General features: G+C 50.8%; 6 protein-coding genes across 6 annotated transcripts; 1 reads left to right on the top strand and 5 right to left on the bottom strand.

Moving 5' to 3' along the window:
• Positions 1–1,272: 1,272 nt before the first annotated feature.
• Triagg1_10916 (uncharacterized protein) lies at positions 1,273–1,878 on the bottom strand (the record flags this gene model as incomplete). Its single annotated transcript, XM_062895040.1, has 2 exons — positions 1,273–1,728; positions 1,816–1,878. The coding sequence occupies 2 exons, from the start codon at positions 1,876–1,878 to the stop codon at positions 1,273–1,275; spliced, it is 519 nt and encodes a 172-aa protein (XP_062750120.1).
• A 5,825-nt stretch (positions 1,879–7,703) lies between these two features.
• Triagg1_10917 (uncharacterized protein) lies at positions 7,704–8,288 on the bottom strand (the record flags this gene model as incomplete). The annotated part of the gene is made up of 1 exon (XM_062895042.1): positions 7,704–8,288. The coding sequence occupies one exon, from the start codon at positions 8,286–8,288 to the stop codon at positions 7,704–7,706; it is 585 nt and encodes a 194-aa protein (XP_062750121.1).
• Positions 8,289–9,114: 826 nt separating this feature from the next.
• On the bottom strand, positions 9,115–9,882 carry Triagg1_10918 (uncharacterized protein; the record flags this gene model as incomplete). The annotated part of the gene is made up of 1 exon (XM_062895043.1): positions 9,115–9,882. The coding sequence occupies one exon, from the start codon at positions 9,880–9,882 to the stop codon at positions 9,115–9,117; it is 768 nt and encodes a 255-aa protein (XP_062750122.1).
• A 1,259-nt stretch (positions 9,883–11,141) lies between these two features.
• Triagg1_10919 (uncharacterized protein) lies at positions 11,142–14,118 on the bottom strand (the record flags this gene model as incomplete). Its single annotated transcript, XM_062895044.1, has 5 exons — positions 11,142–11,586; positions 11,647–12,892; positions 12,951–13,659; positions 13,799–14,045; positions 14,111–14,118. 5 exons carry the CDS (start codon positions 14,116–14,118, stop codon positions 11,142–11,144), a joined length of 2,655 nt encoding a protein of 884 aa, XP_062750123.1.
• Positions 14,119–17,178: 3,060 nt separating this feature from the next.
• Positions 17,179–18,837, bottom strand: Triagg1_10920 (uncharacterized protein; the record flags this gene model as incomplete). Its single annotated transcript, XM_062895045.1, has 1 exon — positions 17,179–18,837. The coding sequence occupies one exon, from the start codon at positions 18,835–18,837 to the stop codon at positions 17,179–17,181; it is 1,659 nt and encodes a 552-aa protein (XP_062750124.1).
• Positions 18,838–24,204: 5,367 nt separating this feature from the next.
• Triagg1_10921 (uncharacterized protein) lies at positions 24,205–24,566 on the top strand (the record flags this gene model as incomplete). Its single annotated transcript, XM_062895046.1, has 2 exons — positions 24,205–24,472; positions 24,529–24,566. 2 exons carry the CDS (start codon positions 24,205–24,207, stop codon positions 24,564–24,566), a joined length of 306 nt encoding a protein of 101 aa, XP_062750125.1.
• Positions 24,567–24,647: the final 81 nt, after the last annotated feature.

Here is a 24,647-nt window from a genome sequence, read left to right on the forward strand (position 1 = left end):
CTTTACTCTTTTCTAATAACCTGGATTTTAATAAAGCTAGGGTATAGCCTTTCTTTAATATAACTATTATAGCTTTACTAAACCTCTTAATAATAAATATAACCTTTATAATAATTTTATTAAACTGTTAAGCTAAACAGGGCAAAAGATTAGGCTAATAAACGCATTTATAGCGATTACTGTGATGGAACCAGCTAGTTATAAGGGATTTAGCAGTTACTACAGCTCCCTTAGTGGACCGGATCGTAACACTACTATCTGCAGGCCGTATATTATGGTGTAGCTAAACCTACGGCGTCAGCTAGTCCCACTCTACTAACTACTTACCCATACTACTTCCGGAGCACTCCATAATTCAAGCCCGTTTCGTCGACATGGAAGGATTATAGTACAAGGGGCATTCTAGGCAAGAGCGAAGTGAAATATATCTCAAGTGAAATAGCCTTGTAGAGAGAGCTATGAGTACTCTTTGATCTAACCAGACTTATTAAGTTGCCTCATGGATACATCATGATGTTCAGGCGGGAGACTTCAGTCCACGGCGAAGTATAACCCACGAGCAAAGAAGCCTTATTCATCGTTCATCCCTACCTGTCTAAGTATAGTGATACTACATTTTTCACTTTAAGGGCTGGCGCTAAATAGTTGATAGCAAATGCCATGGTTTGACACGAGAGGAGATATAGTAAGTGGCCAAAAGTCTGCGACCACCCCTATTAGCTCCACCAAAACTCATACATTTCAAAAATTCATAATTAAATCCACAAAGATAATCAGCAATTGAGAACTTGCATAAGGTTAGAAAAATAGTTATTATTTACTTTTCAAGAGAATTTAAATTGTTGAAATGTTATTTTTTAGGGGCTAGAGGGAGGTAGAAGTTTAACAAAATTGCCCCCATATAGATTTTGCGGGGATTTTGATTTTTAGGTGGTCGCAGACTTTTGTCCACGTACTGTAATATGGCAACAGCGGGAGCATCCGGCGGCCAAGACATAGACCATCAATGCGTGGCAAGCGTTTCAGATGCACGCTATCTTAGTAACTAGAAAAGAATCTTGCTAGTGGTATTGAGTCGGAAAGCAAAATGCCGCTAAGACACCAGGGTGATGCTCGGCGAAGAAAGTCTCGCCCTCGAGTTTTGTGAGGCAAACATGCTCCGTTATATTGGCTACCTACTTCTGTTGAATCCCCCCCCCCCCCCGTTCCGCCATCAATTCCTATGCCCGTGGTCGGCGTGTAGAGAGGGACTTTCTATTGGAGGGAACTCGCCTATTTATTGAGGCACTTGGTGGCAAGTGCGTTGATGGTTGTGGCCAAGACCGCCGCATCCTCCTTGGCAACGGTATAGGTGCAGTTCGACTTGTTACCACCAGGAACAATCTCGATGTGGTAGTCTCCGTCCGAGTTGGTAGTATAGCTGTACTGGTAGGAAGTGCTAGTGCTGCTGCTGCTGCTGCTGCTGCCATTGTTGCTGTCGTTATGGTGATTATTGCTAGTGATATTGATGACCTCGGGATCACCCTTGCGACACGTACGGCTGCCAACAAAGCTGCCAAGGATACAGGCGGCAGTGTCGAAAATGTCGCCAATGATGTTGCCGTTGCCGCTGCGAGGAGGGTCAAAGAGGCCGTTGACTGCCATTTGGGCCTGCTCCATCATCTGAGCTTGCTCCATCATCTGAGCTTGCTCCATCATCTGTGCCTGGCCGGCTTGCTGAGCTTGTTCCTTGACAGACGTTAGCATCGTTGAATATAATACTTCAACATATTGCGTATTGGGCCATGGACGTCTAGTGTCGGCTGAATAACCTACCATTGGGACAGCAAAGCCGGTAGCGGCAAGGAGAGAAAGGATGGTGGCGCCAGAAGTCTTCATTTTGGACGAGGTAGTGTCTCGGAGATGGGAATTGATAGCAAGGTAGGTGGCTTTGTGGGCTCTCAAGTAGGAGTGATGGTTGGTGTCTGTATGCCTTTGAGAGAAGCTGGGCGAAAACGATGCCTTTTATACTTTTGCACCTATCAATGCGTAACCACCCGTATTCTCTCTTCGTAGGTACTAAGGTTGTGATTGGGCACGTAAAGGGATGTATAGGTGTGGGCCATTGATTTCATCCCAGACATACGAGTACTATTTTTTGTCTTGGATATGAGGCGGGTTGCACACATATCTCAGACATACAAGTCAAGTGTGTGAGTGGTTAGCCACCTGTAGTGTGATGCTCCATTGCCAAATTGCTCTGCATAGAGTCTACCGGCGGAATTCGTGCTCACGGATCGTGGTCCAAACCGTCTTGTTGCGTAGGCGCTGAAACCAATCCTAATACATAGCCTCCCTTGGCCAAGCCAGGCGATCACATTCCGCCTCTGGTCCCGATAGTTTGGTGCCAAGACAAGGAATGCAATATGGAGGAACCACTCGCATATGTGCCCTCGTCCTTTGTCTGAGACGGTGTCATTCTAGCTCGGTAGGAAAATCTGAGGCCAGGGCAAGCAGCTGGCAACGTCATATTATACATCCTTTCTCCAGGCACATATATTTCCCATGACTTGCGACTGGCTGAAATCAGATTCATGTATCCCATACCAATGATGGTGAGCTCGCAGGGATGCTCGATTTCACCTTTGATCCCTGTTATGCCCTCAACAACAGCAGGAGGCTCTGGCATGCACTCCTTGGCCAGGATGTATAACCAAGTTAAACAGGGGCTTGCATCTGTCCTTTGGGAATCCTCTCCATACCATCGGCTGCTTTCTATCATCATTCCTCACGCTTTAGCTGGTGGTGTTGGCGGGTTAGAAAGTTTGGTAAATTGTGGCCATAGACATGTTAGCTACCCAGGTATGTCAAGCTACACCTAGCGTAGACTTGAAAGCGCAACATCAAGAGCAAAGAGAACGTGAGATTTGCAGCATGACGCTTCAGTGAAGTCCTACTCTGCTCGACTAACCATACATACTAGTATGTGATTTATTAAATGTAATACGGTCCAAATGAGTTTACCGATTGCAGTATCATGCAAGTCCCCTACAATGGGCCCGATATTGCCTCCCACTTGTCTCAAATAGCGTCCTTTGAATTGCATTGTGTGCCTCGGAGAAGTCCGTCGATTTCCTCGATAGAGGCCGTTGGTCAGGTCACAGACCATGCGCATGGGATTTCGCAGACACTGTTCCCAAGGGTTAGTCCTACATGAGACATGTAAACAAGCAGTCAAATCGAACATATCGTCTCCTGAGGTCTTGCGCCGTATTCGTCGTCTTATTGCATGCCGTGTATACTACTTCCGCTTGTCCAAGGGCCCTTGGCTTCACCAGGATCTGTAAATCCTAGCATCTTCAGCATCTTCTTCGGAAATCTTTGCTCTCTCGCCTGCTCCTCGTCGGAATTAGTTGCGGAAACAGAGCTGCTCCGCTGACGATGCATATCTGGTGACACAACACAGAGTTTCTGCAAGGAATATATTGGTGCATTCCTGCTTGGCGACTGGGGAGATGGATGTAAAAGCATAACGTACTTCCACGACGCTTTCGAACTGGAGAGATCCAACATTCGCTGCCATCGTCTTGGATTGGTGTGAAAGGCGTCGGGGGGGGGGGGGGGAGGGGGGGGAGGGGCAACCCTGTGGGGAGCTTTTGCGAGGAAACATGATCTGTTGTTTTGTTTCTGTAGAGCTGGTGTAGAGGGTGCTGTTGGTTGGAATCGAGAGCGTCTACAGGTAAGACTAGATGTATTCCCATCGACTTGAAGATTTTCCTGGTCAAATCCAGAAACATATATTGCCGGGAAAATCTATCAGCTCAGCCGATTCTTTCCATTTCACTAAAGCGCACTGAAGGAGAGCAACTGTGTCACACAAGTCAACGCAGCCCATTACACAAAAGCAACCAAGCACATAAAGAGTAGTTAATCCCTGAAAGGGGCAGTGAATTCATTCTGCGGCAGAAAAGGGGGAGATGCAAACTAATGAAAGAGGAAGGAAATCAACAATGATACAAGTGGTGCGTCTGTTGTGCCGTCAGTTGGCCAAGGGAAACATCGAATCAAGAAGAGAATAATCCATCCCAGCCCAATCATCACCGCCATTCGGCGAGAGGTGAATCAAACAGCTATGCTCGATTATTTTAATCCTCCAAGTCGATATCGGCTTCGATAAATCCCATCCACTTTCCCAGCCATCCAGTCGACATCACAACATTGCCAAGTTCCTCAAGATCTACCTCCAGAAACGCGTGTTTGCGCCTTTTACATACCATCAAGGCGTTCAATATCCTTTCAATGCAACGTACGGCCGCCACATTGATCTCTATGGCCTGGTCCAGCAAACAATCCGACCTGATGTCTCCAGCAAGATCCTCCGGCGGGCATATACCCAATATCCTTCCAGAGGCAAATCAATGTCCGTCTCATGCAATGTGTGGGCCCCATCCCCTTTCAATACCTGCGTCACTTTTTGACGTACCATTCTCCAGTCGTTCTTTTCCTTTACATAGGCTTTTGTGACTAGCGTTCTCAAGACGGCCTCAGAACGGCGTCCTTCCTCAAGTGCCTTGATCTTCTCAAGTCTCACCTTCCAAGCCCAGTGTGCGCCATCAAGAACTGCAGACCACGTCTTCCCCAGATCATCATACCCGTGGTAATGGGGAATGAGCTCAGTTCCTGGCTCTTGCGTGGGTGCAATTTCCCCAAGGTCTCAGTCCGAAGCAACGGGGCCGGGTGAACGCGACGCATCAGGTCCTCGAATCACTTTCCGTAGTCGTTTCTCTAGCTCCTCTGGTGCCATGCGCTTCCTGCCTTGTGGCATTCACATCAAGTTGCGATCGACGATCAACTTTGCGTCTCCGAGGACAGCCACGTAGCCCAGCCTCTCCAATCTGTCGTAATGGTATTTGGCCTTTTCAACAAGCAAGTCAATGTTGTGAGGTGGGAGCCTGTCATCAAGCTCCTTTTCCCAACCCTCGAGAAGGTTCAGTCTTGTAGGCGTTGGTGATATCTCGCGATTCTGTGATTCCCTAGCTTGATCTTGGCCAGTCGTGATGTTTGAGGCTTTGTCATTCAAACTATATGGGGCCTGGAAAGCAGGAATGCTGTCCGCTAGTTCTTGGGTTCAGGGCGCGTAATTGTTGACCGACAGTGACTGACCGATACTATGGAGCCATTCCTCTGATTGCTGGTTGGCCAAAGCCTGATTGAGATGCTCGCGGGCATACACGGCGTATGGAAAAAAGGTATAGACAGTGAGCTCAGGGCCGACACTTGAGTTTAAAGAAAAACCGTTCAGCCGTGACTCCCATCGAAAGGAAGGGCGTTGTCTCACACGATGGTGAGTCGAGTTCGGAAAGTAGAAATACGGTAGAAAGATCGATTCCTGATCCTTGATTAATTCACAGTGATGGTAAATTTGTATTGTAACGCGTACTGCATGAGATCATGGAGAATACTGCTTCAAGAGAAGAGCCGGTGAATGTAAAAGCAGTAGATAGGATAAGAAGAGGAAACGTGCAAGCGGGTGATGCTTCACTAACGGTGATGAGAGAAGAATAAACGCAAGAGGAAGAAAGGACAGCCATGGAATTTATAGCTGGATCGAGACTTGGACACAAACGACAAGGTATCAGGGCATCAAGAGTAGGGCATTGGCTGGCAAATGCAAAGCTGTTGGCATCTGGTGGCAGAATGCAGCTAAAGCAAAACGCCTTTCATATTGGAAAGCCATCGTCAACTCTAATGTCTGTATGTGTATACACAGGATGCAAGCATTCTATCCTCAGGAGTTGGATACTCAATGTTGTCAGGTTCTCTACAGCTAAACGAAAATACATTACCTCTCACTTTTCCCATCAACCACCAGCACCGAGCACCCACGCAGCCTCTCGGGTATCTTTGAATCACTGCCCACCCCCGCCATGGGGTTCTCCCTATTTGTTTTTACTTACTGTTTTGCATTTTCCACTATTCTCTCCTCTTTCTCTCTCTCTCCTTCTCTATATCATAATTCCTTTACATCATCCCGTAGCCTTCTCTCTCCAGTCTGCTACAAGATCCTTCGGTCAATGCTGGCCATTCTTCTTCTCGCTTAGCTAAATGGCACTCTTTCGATTTCAGACAGCATCAAACTTTGTCACTAGCCTAGATAGATAGGCAACGATGCCAGCACCACCCAAAGCCCTCCGTCTGTGGATCAACTATTTCACATTACATGTGAAGGTAGCGTTAGACATACCTCTTTAGATACCTTTAAGCCTCAATCTGGGTATAGTAAAGCCAGGAGCTTTGCATCATGCCTTGTGCTTATATCACTAGCCCATTTACTGACTGGATGCCTCACCCCTTACACGACCCGGTGTCTCTGGTCCGAAGCGCCTTACCTCCTCAACAGTAGACATTACGTTACAACTAGGGAGCGCAGCAAGAGACTGCATCAACATTGACAAGGACTACCCGGAGACGAGCCAAGGAATATAGTCAATGACAAAGAGGAGAAAAAGCGAGCACAGGACACTTCAAGTGATTACCATCTTCGGCGTGATATAAAAAAAAGGAATCTCGCTGCCACACATGGCCATCACGCCTATATTATCCTTGGTGTTTTGATACCCCGGCCAAGTTGTTATACGATGAAAACCCCCTTACTTAAGAAGCTCACCTAGCACCCCATCTCGAAAACGAGATCATCGTCCTCCTTTGCCTCCCATCCGAATAAACTTTTCGTGGTGAAGAAACTGTTTCTCAATCCCTCTCAATCACCAAAGAAAACCCCATAGCACGCCTGAATCTTTCACACATTCATCCCTCGCTCCTCCCAATCAGCCAAATCATTCGCCAGATCGGATGGTATAGGTCGAGGATACTTGTCTGCCACGTCTCTCACCAAACTGGCCACCTCCTCTGCGGATGGCCAGGGTGTAGAATTGTTCCACCGCTCCCGCAGATCAAAAATGCGACGAAGCGTCGAGCCGGATATTCTCGCACGATGTGACATGTCCATGAGGAAAGCTATTATTCGGGTTGGGGGCCAAGCATTTCCCGTAGCCTGTTGTCTGGGGTTAGAATCTGCCTTTTGAAGAGTTGGATCTTCGTGACTGGGCAACGGACCTCAGAAGACGGCGTCCAAAAGCGTTAGGGGCTGAAGCATAATCATCTCCACGAGCCGGAGGCGTGGACTTGGCCGGCCTACTCCAATAATAAACTGATGGCGGAGAAAGCAGCAGCCGGCGGTCCGTCATAACCTCTGCGACATCAATCAATGGCTCCTCGCTTGAGTTGGACGGGTGTTCATTTGACTTTGATGTCTGCCCCTCAGCATCCGGCATTTGGTCGTTTGAAGCTGGCGATTGGTAATTCGATTGTTCCATTACATTGCAAAACTGATTACTGTCGTGTTCAGAGGCTAGAAGGTCACTCTTGAGCATAGCCTCAACACTACATGTACATGTAGTAACCGCCGTCTCTGAATGGGGAACCGTTGACTGCCCGATAGCAGCCTGGGCCACATGATCCAAGGCTGGCATCTCTTCGCCCGTGGATAGCGACTGTTGGTGTGTGATGTGTGCAAATGTTTCTGCGCCTGTAGTGAGTTGAAGGGATTTTTGTTGTCCATCCAGGCCGTCACCAGGGCCTGATACCTCTGGAAACCGTCTTACCCAGTTTCTCAACCACTCAACATGGATCATGTCCCGCAAGCAGTCCTCAAGCTTCGTGAGCTATTCCATCGCCTTCTGCTCTATTGTCGCGGGCTCGAAAGAATCCCTCATGCGCACAGTCTTTAATATCTGCATAATTTCGTCCGCATACTCCACGGCCAACCTGAGATCTAGCCTGAAGATAGTTCTAGGAACAAAATGTCCATCCCATAGACCAGGGCATCTGAGGGCCTGCTCATCTGCGTCGTCTGGGGGTGCCACGCCCATCAAGCGGCCCAGAGCCAAAGGGATGAGTCTGGAAACGTCGTCTCGCATGATGGGATGTCGGTCGGAAGCAGTCCGAAACTTGTAACGCACGAATTCCACGCCTGTGAACTCTTCTCTCATGGCCTTGGTCACAACCTTGCGCAACGCCGAAACAGAGCGCTCTCCCGCCTGCAGTCGCCGAGCCGTCTCCAAGCCTTCTCTCCAGGACAGGTGAGCCTTTTGATGGATCCTGGACCACAGCTCCATCATTGCGGCATACTTTTCATAATCCGGCTCCTGCGGCAGCTGCTTCTCATCGGAATCTGACTGAGATGTAGACAGATGCATATTGGCGGGACTGGGCTCCCGATACAGCCAGAGGTTGGTCTGATCAGACATTGTCTAGAGCAGTTGCAGACTATGCCGCCTGTAGAGAGGGTAAACAATGAGACGAGAACCAATGCTGAACAATGTTAATGTTCTCTCGGAGACATGAAATGCGAGTGGGCGGATGATATGGATTCAGAGTGGGAACTGGTGAGCGAGGCATGAAAGAAGAAGGGAAGAGATCAAACGGAAGAAGCGAGAGAAGCTTCACGATCCGTGCACAGCCCTCGATGAATCGTGATGATGGCGACTAAGGGTGCCAGGTGGCTGCCAGGAGAGAGGTATCTACCATTTGCTGCAGCTGTACACGTGTTCGTGGGTACTTTACACTTGATCAACTCCGACGGTCCTCTTCAGCTGTGGCAAAGGTTAGCAAATGGTTTTGAACAAACGAGACGAGCACGATGCAGTGAATCAATTTCCATCGATTAGTAACTACATGTTGAAGTTCTATGGTACAAGTACAGATTTATCCTGTAGCTCTATTAGCAAAGCCTAGGCCTGTTGTGTGAATAATCGACGATGACCGTATACGACGTCAATCATGGCTTCAAGGGATTCACGATTCTACCAACACGACAGAAGCACATATGTCTATACACTACCTGTTTACATACTACGGCCATCCATAACATAGCATAACCCCAAACTCTCACAGTAAAAGCTCTTTTGGGAAATCGAAATCATTGTGTTTAGGTAGATGCTAGTTTCATCAAATCATTGCTGTTTTCATCTTGAGCCCTCCCTCCCATTCATTCCTTTACACACACTCTCTTATCCATTCATCCATCCGTTCATCCGGCCTTACAAATCCATGTCTCACAACAAACAACCCCATTTACAAGATCCCAGGAATGAGAATACCGCCGAGAAGTCCACGGCCAAAAAGTCCCAACCCACCAAGGCCACCCAAACCTCCCGTCAGTCCTCCAAGACCTCCCGTCAACCCTCCAAGACCACCAGTCAACCCACCGAGTCCGCCTGTGAGTCCTCCCAATCCGCTTGTGCCGCCCGTCAGTCCGCTCGTAGCCCCTCCAAGGCCGGGGACCTGGCCCAACAGACTCGCCAACGCCGGAATGCTCTTAAGAATATCCAACGGCGAAATCGAGCCCGTGAGACCCCCCGTGGTGGCATTAGCTATGGTTCCGGCGGTAGTGCCGAGTGCAGCAGTGGTACCATTAGCATTGGTGGTGTTGAGCGGATCAATCACACTCCCAAGACTCCCCAGCGGGCCCGTCACCGTGTTGGTGGCACTGCCGGCAGCATGAGCAGCATTGGTGATGCTTGGAAGAACTGCAGGAGTGGCAACCTGTCTCTTGTCGCTGTCGTTGAGGTGCACCGTCTCGTGCAGCGCCCCCATAAAGGTCTCCATCATCTCGGCCTCCTTGCCGTTCAGGCCGAGCTCATGCTTGTGCTCGGAGAGGACCTTGAGCACGGCCAGCTGGCGGTCGCTGAACATGTCGGCCAGGCGCATGTGTGAAAGGGCAGCGGCGGTATCTACGGACATGTCGGAAGCCGTGTCGGCCTTGATGTCGGCGGACATGTCCGTGGGGGCGGCGAATGCGCTGCCCGCAAGGAGGGAGACGACGGCGGTGGTGAATCTCATTTTTTTTGAGACGTTGTCTTTTTCTTTCTTTCCCTTCAATGACGAGTTGAGAAAGCTCTTTTTGGGACTTGTCGTTGAAGAGTATATATGTATGTAAGTATGGGAGGGTGCTGGTGAGCTCCCTGCTGCTGGAATACTGTCGTCTTTATATTCGACTGCAACCAAGACGGATTCCTTGATACGTTTCATGACGTTGTTCAAGGGATTTCCGTGTTGATGGCATTCGACTTTGTTTCAGAATGTTGCCCGGCAATCATGCTCACGGAGTGTTTGGCGAAACCTTTAGGAATGTGTTGATGCTATCTACATAGGTATACACTCACAGCCGCTTTCATACCAAGTCCCGTAGAGACATGCAGTAAGTAAACCACATGTTGGTAGTTGGTATTCATCAACAGCAGTCCATATTCCAGATGTCCATCTTAATATCTTTAGAGACAAGCAGCCATCTGAGACTCCATACCATCCTAGGTACATGTATCGAGGGATCAGCCCTGGGCAAGAGTCAACAACCTCCCTTCACAGGGGTAACATGAGACTCTGATTCATTTCTTCGTCCAACATTGGCCAGAACATGCAAAGTAAAGCAGCATATGATGTTCCTCGATCATTGTAATATTTTCAACACGCGAGACGACACGAGAAGCCGGTTTGGTAAAATAGCATGCGGATCCTGTTGATCTCTGGTTTCGTTCCCCATTCATTTGTCCATTCACATCCCATCAATGAACCAAGTTGCCGGTGAGACTATATCATTGGCAGCCTCGTCACTGTAATGGAAAGCAATTCGCCAACTTTCAAAAACCTTCTGCCTTTGATGAGTCTTGATGAACAAGTCAAACGCGCAGAATAGACTACATCACCATTCTGTTTTGACACATTTACTAAAAACATATTGTTCTCAACTTGGGGCGCCACATCCTTCCCCGGAAGTCTCACAATCGTCAGCCCAGAAGCAGCATGAGGCCAGGCAATGGATCCCAAAGATGCCGACACATGCTACGAGTAAGCGTTGGTTTATGCAGCCCGCATAAACAAGCTGTTGATGCATAGTGCATCTACTCCCTAGAGTGATAATTCACCTCGTTCACTCAATTTTTCATTCCGAGACTCTCCCATACGCATCTACCAAGGCCCAGAAACTTGAATTCTCCAACGTCGTAAATATGTCCACATTATATTTGTACACGTGTATAGATTTGTAGGTATATAGTAGACTCCATCATGTCAGGCATTGCGGCATTCCAAGCATACGTCAATCATCCAAATCTAATGCCTGAATTGGCGTTCCATGTCCCTCCGCTACCCTGTGACCCTCCCGCTGGTGGCCCTCCAAACTTGATGCCCATAGAGGGGTTCCACGTTCCAGGCATCGGGCTTGGTGTCTGCCCAGGCTGTGGCGACACCTGTGGCTGCATCGGCTGCTGCTGCTGCGCTTGGCCAGCCCAAGATTGTATCGAGGCCTCTGCGGGACTCTGGACGGCGGGCCTTGAAAATAAGGGCTGCTGCTGTGGTGGTTGATAATGCTGCTGCTGTGGTGGTGGCTGCTGATACGATGATTGATATGGCTGCTGGTATGACGGCTGGTATTGGTCATGTTGGGCTGGTTGATGGGCAACGGGATGGGCTGCGTATCCGGTTGGAGCCTGAGCTGCCTGCTGGTGGGTGATGTTGAGGCCCGAAAGGGGGGGCATATTGAGCTCCCTATTTGAACAATGTTAGCCCGCAAACAACCGCATTCCGCATTCTTTACGGCAAACTTACTCTTCAAGACGCCTAGCCTCTGTCCGTCGCTCCGCCGCCCAGGCTTTGACAGCATCTCGGAAACCATTCGCAACTATCTTGTTGAGGTCATTGTAGAACTTCCTACCCACCTCCAGGTTGGTCCCAATCTCCTTGTACTTGAAATACGCGCCGTTGAGCTTCTGCAGCACCTGTTCGCGATCTCGATGACCCTTGCCATCAATGAGGCGTTTCTGAGACTCAAACTCCCTGTTTGCGCGCTGGAGAAGCGTCAAGAGATTTTCTTGTTCTTGCGCTTCTTTTTCAATGGCTTCAAGTTCGGGCTCGTACAGCTTGTCCAGACGCTTTTCGAAAAACTCTTCGAAGTGAACCGTCTGCAGGGGCGTCGTAGTATACGTCCGTTCTAAACGAGCTGCTTCCTTGAGAATATCGGGTTTGATGTCGTCGCGCCGTGCCGCCTCCCTCAAGCTTTCCACCTTTTTCCTCCTCCTACTCTCCAGCCGCAGGATATCATTGTACACACTTCGCAATCGCCCAACGGATGCTTTCAAATCACCCGACGTCTCGACTGGGGCACTCGCAGGCACGTAATTCATCAGAGACTGGTTCGACCCCGACAGAACTTCCAGCAAGTCCTTGTTCGCCATGAACTTTTCCCGAACGGCATCATCGCTAATTGAGCTATTCTGGAAATAGCCTTCGATTTCGCCGATTGCCGCCCAAAACTTGGAGCCGTTGGGGTCAGCCTGGCTCTCCGGTCGTCGCCATCTGCTGGTGCCGTACTTCCTCCGCAGCTGTTCGTCCTCGTCCTTTTCAGCGGCCAGCGCTGCTTTGCCTTCTTCGAAAATCGCCCAGTCGTTGGACCGCAGCTTGTCAATGTCGGCAAAACTCCTCTGGATCTTGTTGATGGCGTCGGACTGTCGAATTTCCTCTGCGTGCTGGATCAAGCTCGGCGGTAGACCAAGCGGCTTCTCCAGCGCTTGCAGAGATCCGGGTAAGCCAATGGAGCTGAGAAGCGTGTGGATCTTTTCAGTCAGGTTCTCGAGCTCCTGGATGATGTTTTGGTTCACCGTCCGATCTCTGCGCTCCTCGTAGATGGATATAGCCACATGGACTGAGAACGGAACCAGCTTCGAAAAGAGCGCCGGCCCAAGCTCGGCGTGATCCCCGAGGTAGTCGAGGGGGTTGGCCACCTGAGGGGGCGTTCTGGCAGCGGCCATGTTGGCTCTCTCGAGGATCTTCAGTTCAGCTTTCGGAGGGACAGGATCTTTACGTGATTGTTAGCGCGCAACGAGCTCCAAAGGGGAGTACCAGTCAAGACATACTAAGGAAGATTAAGTCGTTGTCCTTTTCGGCCCTCTTCAAATCCTCCTCCAGCTTTCGCTTCAGGGCCTGCAAATCCTCCATGACGGTCTTGTTTAACGACGACACCCGGCCCTCTTTGATCCCGTCATTTGCGCAGAGAACGGCGTCCTTTAGACGCGCAATCTCTTCGCCATACTTTCTCTTTTCGAGGCAATCGCATGCGGCGCGGTACTGGGCGGCTGCCGCAAAGTGGTGATGCTTCGCGTTCATGTGATGAATCCACTCGCTGCTGACGGCTTCACTGTGGACCGCGGCCTCGGCTGCCAGATTGTACAGGTCAGAGACCCTCGCCGCCAGCTTTGCGATTGAAGCGTCCTTGTAGCCGTCCATGACAGCCTTCTGCCAGAAGCACTCCTGGCTCTGCGCCAGAAAGAGCTGCACCAGGGATTCGAGGGTATTGTTGTCCATGTCGTCGGGCGGGTCGGACATGCGCAGCTCGGGAAGCACGGCTTTCTGAAGGTGGGAGAGGACGCCGGCGGCGAGAGAGAAGTAATTGGCCGCCGACTTGAGACCTTCGGTGTCTCCGCGGGGAGTGCTGAGGGCCAGCTGGGAATACAGGGCGGCGAGGTTGTAGAGGACGTTCATGAGCTCGTACTTGAGGTTGTTGCGCGCCAGCGGCCGCTCGGTGTGGTAGCCCAGCGCGGGATACCAGGTGAATTCGGCGCCAATCTAGAGTCAATCCAAGTCATCATCAGCATCCGGTGTCGTTGCCGTCATCTCTTATCACTCTTGTTCCTCGACTCTCCTGTCTGAATTCCACCCTTATCCTTCTAGGACAGCAACAACAACCCCAAAAGTGGTTACGCACATCGATTGGAAACTTGCCACCAATCCACACGAGCTGGCCAGCGTACACCTGCAGCTTCCGGATGCCGCTCAGGTGCGGCTCCCGCACATTGACGGCGTCTCGGCGCAGCGCATCCACCGCCTCGAGGTCGAACTGGAACATGTCCGGGTGCTGGTCATACTTGGTGTTGATGTACTGCCGGATCGTCGTCGACAGCGAGATGTGAAGCGACCGGCGGAACGGGATGCAAAGAATGTTGGTGGACGGCCTGCGGCAACAAGCGGTCAGACAGCGCAAAACACAGCACAAGATCGGGAGGGAGAGATTCCATACGTGGACATTTTGGCAGCCGGGCCGCTGTCGGGCCTCGAAGAAACGCACAGGAGCTACAGCGGAGTTGTAGGGAGAGGAAGAAGCTATCACGACATGGCCAGCTCTGGGCATTATTTGCATCTTTTGTGTTGCTGGTCGGTGGTTGGCGGGGCATTGCCGGGTTATCCATGGGGTTGCGTCATCGATGACTCAGCAGCCTTTCATCGTTTCGGTGTCGCTTCACAGGTACTACCCTGGAACTGTAGTAGAATTAAACAAAGTGACTGATTCATCAAGGCAGAGATGTTGTAATTGGACGCTTGAATCATCAGAGTATATATTTCATGTATAACTACATTATCACTCACCCACAGCTCAAATGTCCCGCAAGACAAACTCTTTGTTTGCCCATTATCTTCTGCTGAGAATGTGCCGTACAAATAGAGTCCCAAGTCAGGATCAAACAAAATGCAAAGAAGCAACAGGTAATCAATTAACGGGTAGATTCAACGACAACAAGAGGAAAACTAACTATAACCAAGACAAACTTGACCACATGGCCATGGGTGCATTCAGCATCCCGCTGCCCGCCCATACGGCAACTTTAAAAGCCAGCCATGGCTCAAGACACCGGCTGGGCCATGTCTCTCACCACAGCAAAGCAATTATACCAGCCCTCCAAACAACATCCGTGCCATTCCCTGCAACCGAGACATCGAACCCCCTTCGGCATTGCCCTGATTCTCAAGGGCCACCGCTTCTCCATGCTGGGCCGGAGTTGGATCATTTTGAGAGGCTGGGCTTTGATCGTAGGCCACCTGATTGTTCGAGGCCGTTCCAGAAGTATATGCATCCTCGGAGCTGCCGTCACAATCTTCGCCATCAGATGCCAGAGACCCTGTTTCGCTCAGCACGCAGCTGGCTATATGGGCCAGGTTTGGCTCCCAGTAGGGCATGACGGACATTTATACTCGTAGTCATATGAGGCGTCTCCCCCCCATGTAGCATAGAGTCGTCCCTGGCCCACACGAGAAGGGTAATAGTAGCAAGTTTGCTGCCACTGCTGGGCCTGTTGTTTACAGGAACTGGTGCCCCCTCTGTTGATTCTACTGGTCCCGGAGGGTAGTAGTCCTTGATTCCACAGTAGCAGATGTTGGTCAGCCCGGTAAGGACCGTACAACCGGGCCGTGTCATCCCCGTCACAGGAGGGAGCAAGCTCAGGATGATTTGGGGCTTCTCCATTCAGCAGATCGTCCAACAGGTCTTTCATCCTTTCCTGATATTGAGTCCTCATCAAAGGATCAGGGCACACGCTCTCCAGTGCCTGACCCCGCCATGAGCTTCTTGGTGGCAACGAGGTTGGCAGGTCTCATTGTCAAATAACGAGGCAGAAAATCCTTGGCCGACAAAGGTGCACGCGGGCTCGACTTTGAAGTCGGCACCTTTCATATTCACCTCACCTCCAAAACATCTGGGTCCAAGTTGCATTGGTGGTGATGCTTCCTTTCCTCCAAGAGCGTTTTTTTCTTTTCGACCCCTTTGACGGGTTTGAGACGGGCAAATACTGACCCCTGGAGACATGAACCAAAACACACATGGGCATAATTTCCCTCCTTCTTCAAGGCCGTCAAGCGAGTTATCGTTCTCTCCGAGGGAGGGGCTGTCAGGCATTGCAGCGGCCTAGGACTTTGTAGTTTCGCATCGGAGGCCAGTGCAAGAAGGGCTTGGTTTCGACGAGAATCGTGTCTTCATCGGAGCAAATTTGATATCCATCATCGTCGACATTGTCGCGACACTCGAGGCCCATCCACTTGTCAGGTCTGTCCATTGTGTCTGTCAGAGAGTCGAGGCTATTTCAAGGCTGCCAACGTAGATGGAATTTGTAGTTTAGGTACTCAGGCACCCGTGGGCCGATGGAAGAGAAAAGAAAAAAAAGAAAAAAATTCAACACATTGCATAGCAATAAAACAAAAAGAAGTCGAGGATGACAGCTGCCCGCCAGGAGCAAAGGTACTTGTAATTTGCGGGTGCCGCGCACATGTTTCCAGGTACTGCCACTCCCAAATTCTGACAGTCGTCAACAGCTGTGATGGAATTCTGCAGGATTATATCCATGGCAACACCAACGTCTTTCTCCTTACTTGGTCCTCCCTCAAGGTCCCAATCTTGGAAAGGAGCCTTCTGCAGCCAGAGGTTGTCGATTACTTCAAAGAGAGGGACCAAATTCTAGTAGTCGAGTTCATGTTCCTGCACAGACGAACCATGGAAGTCAAGACCAATCTCCTGGTAATATATTCTTTTTGTTATGGAACTATTCATGCACTAGAAACTCCATATTGTGGTAGATAGGTCTAATATTGTATTCATATCGTCTATAGCTCCCCTTTATCAAAAAGGCCATCGACTCAGCCCTGCCCTGCACCCCCTCGGCCTCGTCTCAGCCCATGTAACTTGCAGTCCCTACAAATTGTCTTGCATCGTATAATTCAAAGCAACGTGGCGCTGCACTAGGCCATCATCGCGAAAAAGACAAAGTCTACATGACGTGATACATCCCGAGCCCAATGTGGCAGGATGGAACAAGACAAAAATTGCAAAATAGTGAAGAAAGAAGAAAACAATCATTGAAGAATCATTGAAAGAAAGAAATGAATGGCTCCCCTCACATTGAACTTCAGGAACAAAGCACCCTCCGAGCTGTTCATGTCCCGTTTCCCACTCTATTGTAAGGGATGTACGTCGATATGGATATCCAGCCCACCAAGCTCCAGAACGCCAGCCTTTGAGAAAAAAAAAGGAAGAAAAAAAAAGAAATCTATGGTTTGCTGACTTTTGGCATTGGAGCAGTCTTTGATGGTATCATGTGTCATGTCTTGGGCCTTTCCCTAGAAAGATAACGATTCACGTCCTAGACACAAGGTACGTCGCACAGCCCGGCAACCCAGAGGGGACATATCCGTCCTGTCCTGGTGACACCCGGGGGGAGAAAACGGTGTCTCAAGCTGTCCAACGTTACCTGCCTCTCCCTCAGACTCGAGCAGAGATTAAAAGAGCGGAAAAAGGTCGCACCAACGTCGAGTTTCCCGGCTTTATGAGGGGATCCAAACAAGCTCAATGACGCCGTCGATGTTGCTCATTGGCTGCTTGTCGGCGTGGACCCATCTCTCGTCATTTCTGCTTCGCGTATATGTTTGCAGGACGGAACCATCCGATTGGAGTTCGGACTCTTGGAGTTCCCAGGCAATCTTGCGCCCCGTCTTGAGGAGCGACTGTCGCCGCGGGCCAAACATAAAGTCAAGGTTCCAGCCCTTGTTCTCGGGCGCGGCGTACAGAGTGGCTTCCAGCTGGTTGGTGTCGAAAGTGATGCCCTGGGGGTAGTGGGCGACGGAGTAGCCCGAGATGATGAAGTCGTCCGTGGTTTGGAAGCGCATCAGGGTGCAATCCTCGCCACACGCGTGAGCAATCTTGGTGTATTGTCCAGGCTTGGCGACGTGCCAGCCGCCGCCACGGTAGTGATGCAGCGAGAGCGGCTTGATGCCCCATTCGTAGAAGCCGCTGGGGTGGCCGAAAAAGTCGAGCTGCCACAGGTCCCAGAGAGTGGTCAGTCGCACCTCTGTGTTTTCGTAGATGCACTTGCGCAGGATGATGTCGCCCTGAGGGCCCCAGCCAGAGTTGGACTCGAGAATCTTTGCCTGCGTGGTACAGCCGCCAAAGTGGCCTGTGATTTTCTCCGCCATGGACCGAGACAGGAAAACACCCGCTCCTCCAAAGGCCTGAGAGCCGTGACGCTCAATGGCCCCGACGTCTTCGGACAAGGTGCCAATGTACATGTCCCTCGTGTGGTCAAAAGTGGCCATTTTCTCAATGAGGCCATGCATGTTGGGGAAGAAGGTGTCGTCGTCACAGGTCACCAGCCACTTTCTGCTTTTTGCTTCGGGATGGGTGTAGAGAGTCGGCACCAGAGTCAGGTAGCGGACGGCCATCTCGACAGACGAGTCGGAGTGGTAGACGTCGACATCGATGCCCACGTCGCCCAGCATGTTGGCCACCTCTTGAAGCTGTTCGTCGGCGGCATCGAGGAGCATGAGCAGCAGCTTGCCGCCGTTTGAGTTGCCGTGGCTGTCAGTGAGCCAGAAGATCCACTCGTTGATGGGCGTCGTGCTGGCATCCATGAAGCGTTTGTACGTGGTCGAGACTCCAAATATGTAGTCGGACGCGTTGACGGTGCGAGGGTAGTCGGACGCGGGCACGTCAACCTCGAGGGGAGCGGCACACGCATCGCCTGCACCGAAGCCTTTGCTCAGCTCAACCGTCCTGAAGCTATCAGGGAGCAGTTTCTGGGAGAGCTTGGTCATTCGCTTGCGTTCGAGGCCGTCTTTGCGAGTGAACCGGACGTAGCGCTTCATGTACTGAAACCTGTCCTCGAGATTATAGCGCTCCTTGACCTGAGTCAGGTGGGCCAGGTCGGCGTTGCAATCCATGTTGATCTTGGGTGCCGAGGCAGGTTTGCCGTCGAGATGCTGCTGGGAGGCGTGTGCGGAACCAGCCCTGACGCCGGCCTGCTCGAAAAGCTTGGAGCGGACGTGAAGGCTGTCGTTGTGCATAGTAGCCATGATGATGACGAAGACGCACAGGGCGCCCACTATGGACCGCACAATCGGGCTCTTCATGCTGATGACTCGATGGGGGCCTGGCAACAGCTTGACGCCCATCCTAGAGAAGCTCTGGTAGTCGAGGTTTGCCTGCATATGCCGTCTCGTGCGGGCGGGTTCTGAAGCATGTGCTGCCAACGAGGATGTGCTCTTGATGAGGGACTCTTGCGGGGGCCACTTTTTGTTGAGGAGTTTTGATGTATCAAAACTTTATATCTGTGCCAGCGCAAGATTCTGGGTTGAAGCGAGCGTGCGGGTTTGGTGGCGGATAGGTGGTGGGTAGGTGGCAAGTCAATAGTACAAACGAATCTCTGTTGCCGAGAAAAAAGAGAATGCGGAAATGGTGACACAACCAGGCTTATTGGGGGAAGCTTGATTGGAAAGTTGAGAAACACGAGGGAAAGCAAGCAAACTTGCAACCGGCTCTGTGTGAAGTCGAGAGTCCTACATGTATGGACCGCGGGTGATTCGCCAAAGTGAGAGGAATTGGCGAGGAGATGGGGCGTCAAAGAGAGTGAGACGAGGTTGACGAATAGAAAGAGAGAGTAATTTGGAGGGAAGAAGAGAAGAAGAAGAAGAAGAAGAAGAAGTCGAGTCGAGAGATGGAAGAGGCAAAAGACAAAGAGACGGAAGAAGGACAAGAGGAACAGGAATAGGAATAGGAATTTGAACAGCAAGAGGAAGAGGGAACGAGCAACTCAAGACAACAAGGCCAAAGCCATCAACCGAGCCGAGTCAAAGGAACTGCAGGTATGATGGAAACAGGGTCCACAGAGGGCCGGGCTGTGGGCAGGGATAAGGATTTGGCTGAGGTGAACATTGGAGGAGCTTTTTGTTGGCATGATGGAAGATTTTGGTGGGGGCGAGTGTTTGGGATGGACCAAAAGCTGGAGCATGAGCGTGGGCGCGGGCATGGGGCGGTGACATTGATGCCGGGAAGGGTACTTGTGCACGGCTGATGAGAGGCGGCGGGCAATGTAGCGAGGACTTGAGAGATGAGGTAGCGGTTAACAGAGTGACGGGAGATGGGCGTGGACGGGGCGGGCAGACAGTGTGATGGCGGTGTTATGGCGGTGGTGCGTGCAAAGGTCCATGTACGTTGTGGTTTCTAGATGGCGAGTACTCCGTGAGAGAAGATGCGGACGGGCACTGTATTTTCCATCTTCTTGGTGTCTACAGGCGCTGTCGGCGGGCTGGTCGTCACTGTTGCCGGCGGGCGAGCTGCAGAGGTCAGGCATAGAGGTACCTGTACAGAGGGAATTCCAGCACATGGATCAGATCAATTGGGCGCTGGTTGGTTCTGTTCACTGAGTCCATCGTAAACACCACAAGTCGAGACCCTGAGATGCATCCGTATATCCAGCACCAACAGGTAATGCCGTAAGCTGCATGTCGTAAGCATCAGTCCAATCTTGTTCCTCTGTCGTCCGCAGCAAGACAAGACAAGCTTTTCGTCCACGATGCTTTGCCTCGTTTCGCCCTAGCCCGCTGCTGCGTGCGATCCATCCATGTCTTCTGGAATCGCTAGCCCAGAGCTTGGCCCTGGCTCTGGTTGGCTGGCAGGGCCCAATGAGGCAGCTCAGGCCTCACGATGGATGCGGCTAAACGTGGGCTTGGGTTTTTGCGCTTCGGGCTGGCCAGAAGCCAAGTCTAGATTCCGCATGGGCTTTAATTAGCATGACAGCATCTCGTGTGTGCAAGTTGAGATGCCCTGATACCATCATCAACGTGAATACCTTAGTACCTACATTAGTACACGAGTGCTTCAGGGAGTTTAGGTACGAGTACATACTTGTACATGGACGCGCGCGCAAGAATCAAGACGAAACTTTGCCCATCCATTCTTTCAAGGTTGTTGTTCCGCCTCGACTGACTCTGCTGCCCATCTTGCTTCCGAAACCACGCAGCTGCAGCCCCTGGCGCGCCGTTGATCGCTGCTCTCCACATGCAAATCTATGCCGTGAGGGGCATGTTCAAATGCGGGCCTCATTTCGCCCGTCTCTCCTTATACTGTACTGTATTCGTACAACGAACTGTACAACGCACCAGGCAGCATTCAATGTACAGCAGGTAACACCTACTACATGTACTAGGTATGTAGTAGCACTCGAGATTAGAGGTAGGGGAGCAGCTGGATGCAACTCTGGGCCGTCTGAGCGGATGCTCCTTGACCGCTGGACACAGATGGAAAAACAAGTCATGCCAATGCAGGGGCTGATCCATAACCCAGATGGCGATGTTCGTCTCCTGCCCATCACCACCTGTGCTGGCGTGATGCATCTCGCAGGCCCGCTGCCAGATTGCTCTGTATTATCCATACTGGGAACCAAGGGAAGATGACCTCAACTTTTCAACAAGAAATCCCGCGTGTATACAACTACATGTGCACTTACAAGTAGGTAAGCATCAGACTGCTCCTAGACAACCATCACCACTTTGTTTCAACAACTCATTCACAAGACTCAATCTCAACTACGCATATATCCAGCATCATATCATCGTACTCCTCAACCCTCCTCTGATTATCACATCCCAAACTCATTACATAGGTACCTCGCTTCGAACAACTCAGCAACTTTCTCTCCTCCTCCCCCCTGAGCCCATGAACCCATGAACATTCCCATTCCCTCATCACCCTCATCACCCTCCCTCCCCCCGTTCTCCATACAGTGTGCCCATTCCCATCCTCCCCCCCTTCGGATCACCGCCCATCCTGTAACGCTCGAGGCGGAGCATTGCCGAACCACAAACGGGGCGCGCGAATAAGAAGAAAAAAAGCCAAGTTTTCGCCTCTCCCTGTCCAGTGGGGCCGTGCCTCAGCCATGGTCCACCGCAGCATCAAGCTTTTTCCTTGGTTGAGACGTCATAGGTGTTGCGCATTTGCCTTGGATGGCTGAAGATCAGCGTTGAGAATCATTGCGAGCCGCGCAAGCTGTTTTACAAGTCGCGAGCCATTGGCTGGGAGGAAGCCGTGGTTTGGAAGCGTTGACAGCTGAAGAACCCCTCGGACGCTGAGAAAAGATTTGGTCAATGTCAGCAAAGATGTGGTGACCACTCCGGTAATCATTTAGTAGCTCGGAGTAACCCGCATTAATCAATGTAACTCTGCTATTTGTTATCTTCTCCTCTCTCTCATCGGACCCTCGAATGTTATAACCGCCGGCGTGTGAAGCTGCAGATTTCAAGCGCCAATCTCCAGCCGTCCGTCCATAAAGGGGAACCTTGAAGCTTGCCCATCAAAACAACTTATGCCTGCCCCCGGCGTCGCGATCTACATCCCTAGAAGGTGCCAAGAATCAATCTACCGCTTGGTTCGGCTTCCTCAATTAGATTTCGGGTTCCTTGGTGATCCCTGTTCGCCCTGATACGCCCGCTAGCATGTGCCTGACCTAGTCAATGAAACTCCAGTCTACGTGTACTCGTAGTCTGCATCCCGCTCTGCTGTCGTGCTCATTCAGAGTACTCGTACCGCTTGTTCCTGTATTGTTGTACACATGTGCCGTCACCAATTTAAAAGGCAGACTTATAGCAAAAGTACGGAATACCCGATCGGATAACGCCCACTTGCCAGGTCGTCTACATGTAGCCGGTAGCGCAAAGTTCACTACTGTACGACGTTGTTTAAGCCGGTGACGATCTGTATTTTAATTATCGGCGTGATGATGTAAATGCTGTCCGTTTTTTTGTGTCTGCTGGATCCTTCTACTATCTACTGCTAACTTGTAGATCTATCTGCATCTACTACTAGGCAGATCTATCTCTGTCATAGTAGAACCATCTGCGTTGGTATTCTCCATTGACAGTCCGAGCTGTGCAAAGTCATTTTTTCGAAGTTGATACCAAAAGAACATGGCCTTTGGACCTTGGAGCATGTCGCATTTTATAACCCAAATCATCTTGTAGTCCGCCGTGGAGCTTTACCTTTGCTAAAGTCTATTGGACAAAGTAAAAGTACGAGCATGAAAGCCTACATGTACACATGCGCCCTTGTCTTTTGCAGTGAATCCAGACCGCCGATAGCGTTCCCCCAGAACGTGGGGGAGAAAAGCATCTTTTACGAAACATCGCACGCCCCATCTTGTGGTCAATGTTCATGGTTCTCGGCATGACAAAGACAAAGTCGTTGGTGGTGCTATCGTGACTAACACGGGGGTGTAAATGGTGACACGTGCTCGCTGGGTGTTTCAAGACTGAGCTTTGATGACTCGTTGTTCTATTTACTCGTATACTTGTAATGTTTTCGAAAACTCTGTTGGGTGCGTGAACAGCTATTGAACTCTCGTCCCCATACCGAACTTCCCTATCAGTTACCACAATCGATGTCCTTTCTCCTTGTACTCACCGCTACGTCTTCGAAGTTCCCATTCTTGACGCCTCGTCATCGCAAACTATACAAAGAGGTGAATGGAATGGGGCCCATGATCATGTATGATGAAATCGTTAGCATGGCTCTCTTCCGCTGAGAGTCCGCCAATGCTGCCGAGACCTGAAGCATGGACAGAAACAAAAACAAGCCGATGCCATGCGGAAAGGCAGCAATGGAGGTAGATGGAACAAGATGGGGGGCTGATATGCACCTATGCGTAGGCCCCATGAATGGCGAACGAATAACGGCTCCATTTGACGATGATACTCTGCGCTTTGTTCGCCGCATGGTAGCTGAGCTGGAGCTCTCACCCGCTTTCGCAATGCTTTGACCAGCGCCATCTTCCCATGACATTCGACAACACGTTGTTCGACACACGCTATGTGCATGCGCGCATATACGGGCTGCACGTTGCATGAAGCCACAGATGACCGAGGCGGTTTCGACATGACAGAGAGCCACGGACGGGAGTCAACCCTGCTACTCAGATCTACGGATGTGCCCATCATCTGGATTCCCCCGCATCTCGCATTTGAGGGTGGTAGTTTGCCAAGCCTGGGCCTTTGATTGCTTCGGCCTTTGATTGCCTCGTCTGCCCAGCCTCCGCAGTTGTATCTTTATACCCATTGATGCTGGGCCCATGGCTGCCCAATATCTTCAGCTGAGAGAAAAAGGGTGCCGCCACATGCCGTTTGTTGTCCATCAAATGCATTCCTCCCGCTGGGCATCTGCAGTCCATTCAGCTCGCCCCTCATGCAGGACTGCCCGTGCAGACTGATTCAAAGCGGTGGGCAGGCCTTGTGATGCATACTAGTTAAGCTTGGTTGACCCAAGACATGGGTCTGGATCTCTTTGACTGAGTGCAGGCGGCGGCTGAAGAGGGTGCTGTGACAGCTTGGAGGGCTTGGCATGTCAAATGCTAGTGCTCGGCGATAGATTTAAAGACCGAGAGTTCTCCGGATGCTGAGTTTACGAGCAGTTGAGAAGAACTAATAGTCGACAAGAGCCGTTGAAAAATGCCCAGATATCAGAATATATTCTGTCGGAAGAGACAGTCTCGTTCTGCGGAAAACCACTCGAGATACGGCGCATTTACAATGGCGGATACCTTCAAACCGACCCATCCCGATGCGACGTCGGACAACACTTTTATGCACCACAGCGAGATCCTGCCGCCGAGCTACGGGGCCGAAGACGGAAATGCACTGCTTCCTCCTCCATACTACAGCCGAGAAAACGTTGGGAATCTGAGTGCGGATGGTGCCTTTTTATCGCCCAGAGGGAGGTCTGGGACATTGTCCAAGTGCTTGAAATGGATCGCAAAGGAGATGGCTGAGTCGACAAGCGTGCCGTCACATAGGAGAAGTAAGTTGGATGTCGATGAGGCAGCACGGAAGCGGCTTCTAACATGATTTGATTAGATCCGGACATGTGTTTTGGTGCTTGCTGTCGCGGTTGATGGGCCGGTCTGGCGGAGTTGGTGTGCAAGTGCTTGGTTCGAGGGATGACTTTTACCATTTTCGTTGTAGATATTATGAAT

This window comes from Trichoderma aggressivum, assembly GCF_033847375.1.
Source record: "Trichoderma aggressivum f. europaeum strain CBS 100526 chromosome Unknown scaffold_095, whole genome shotgun sequence".
NCBI lineage: Eukaryota > Fungi > Ascomycota > Sordariomycetes > Hypocreales > Hypocreaceae > Trichoderma > Trichoderma aggressivum.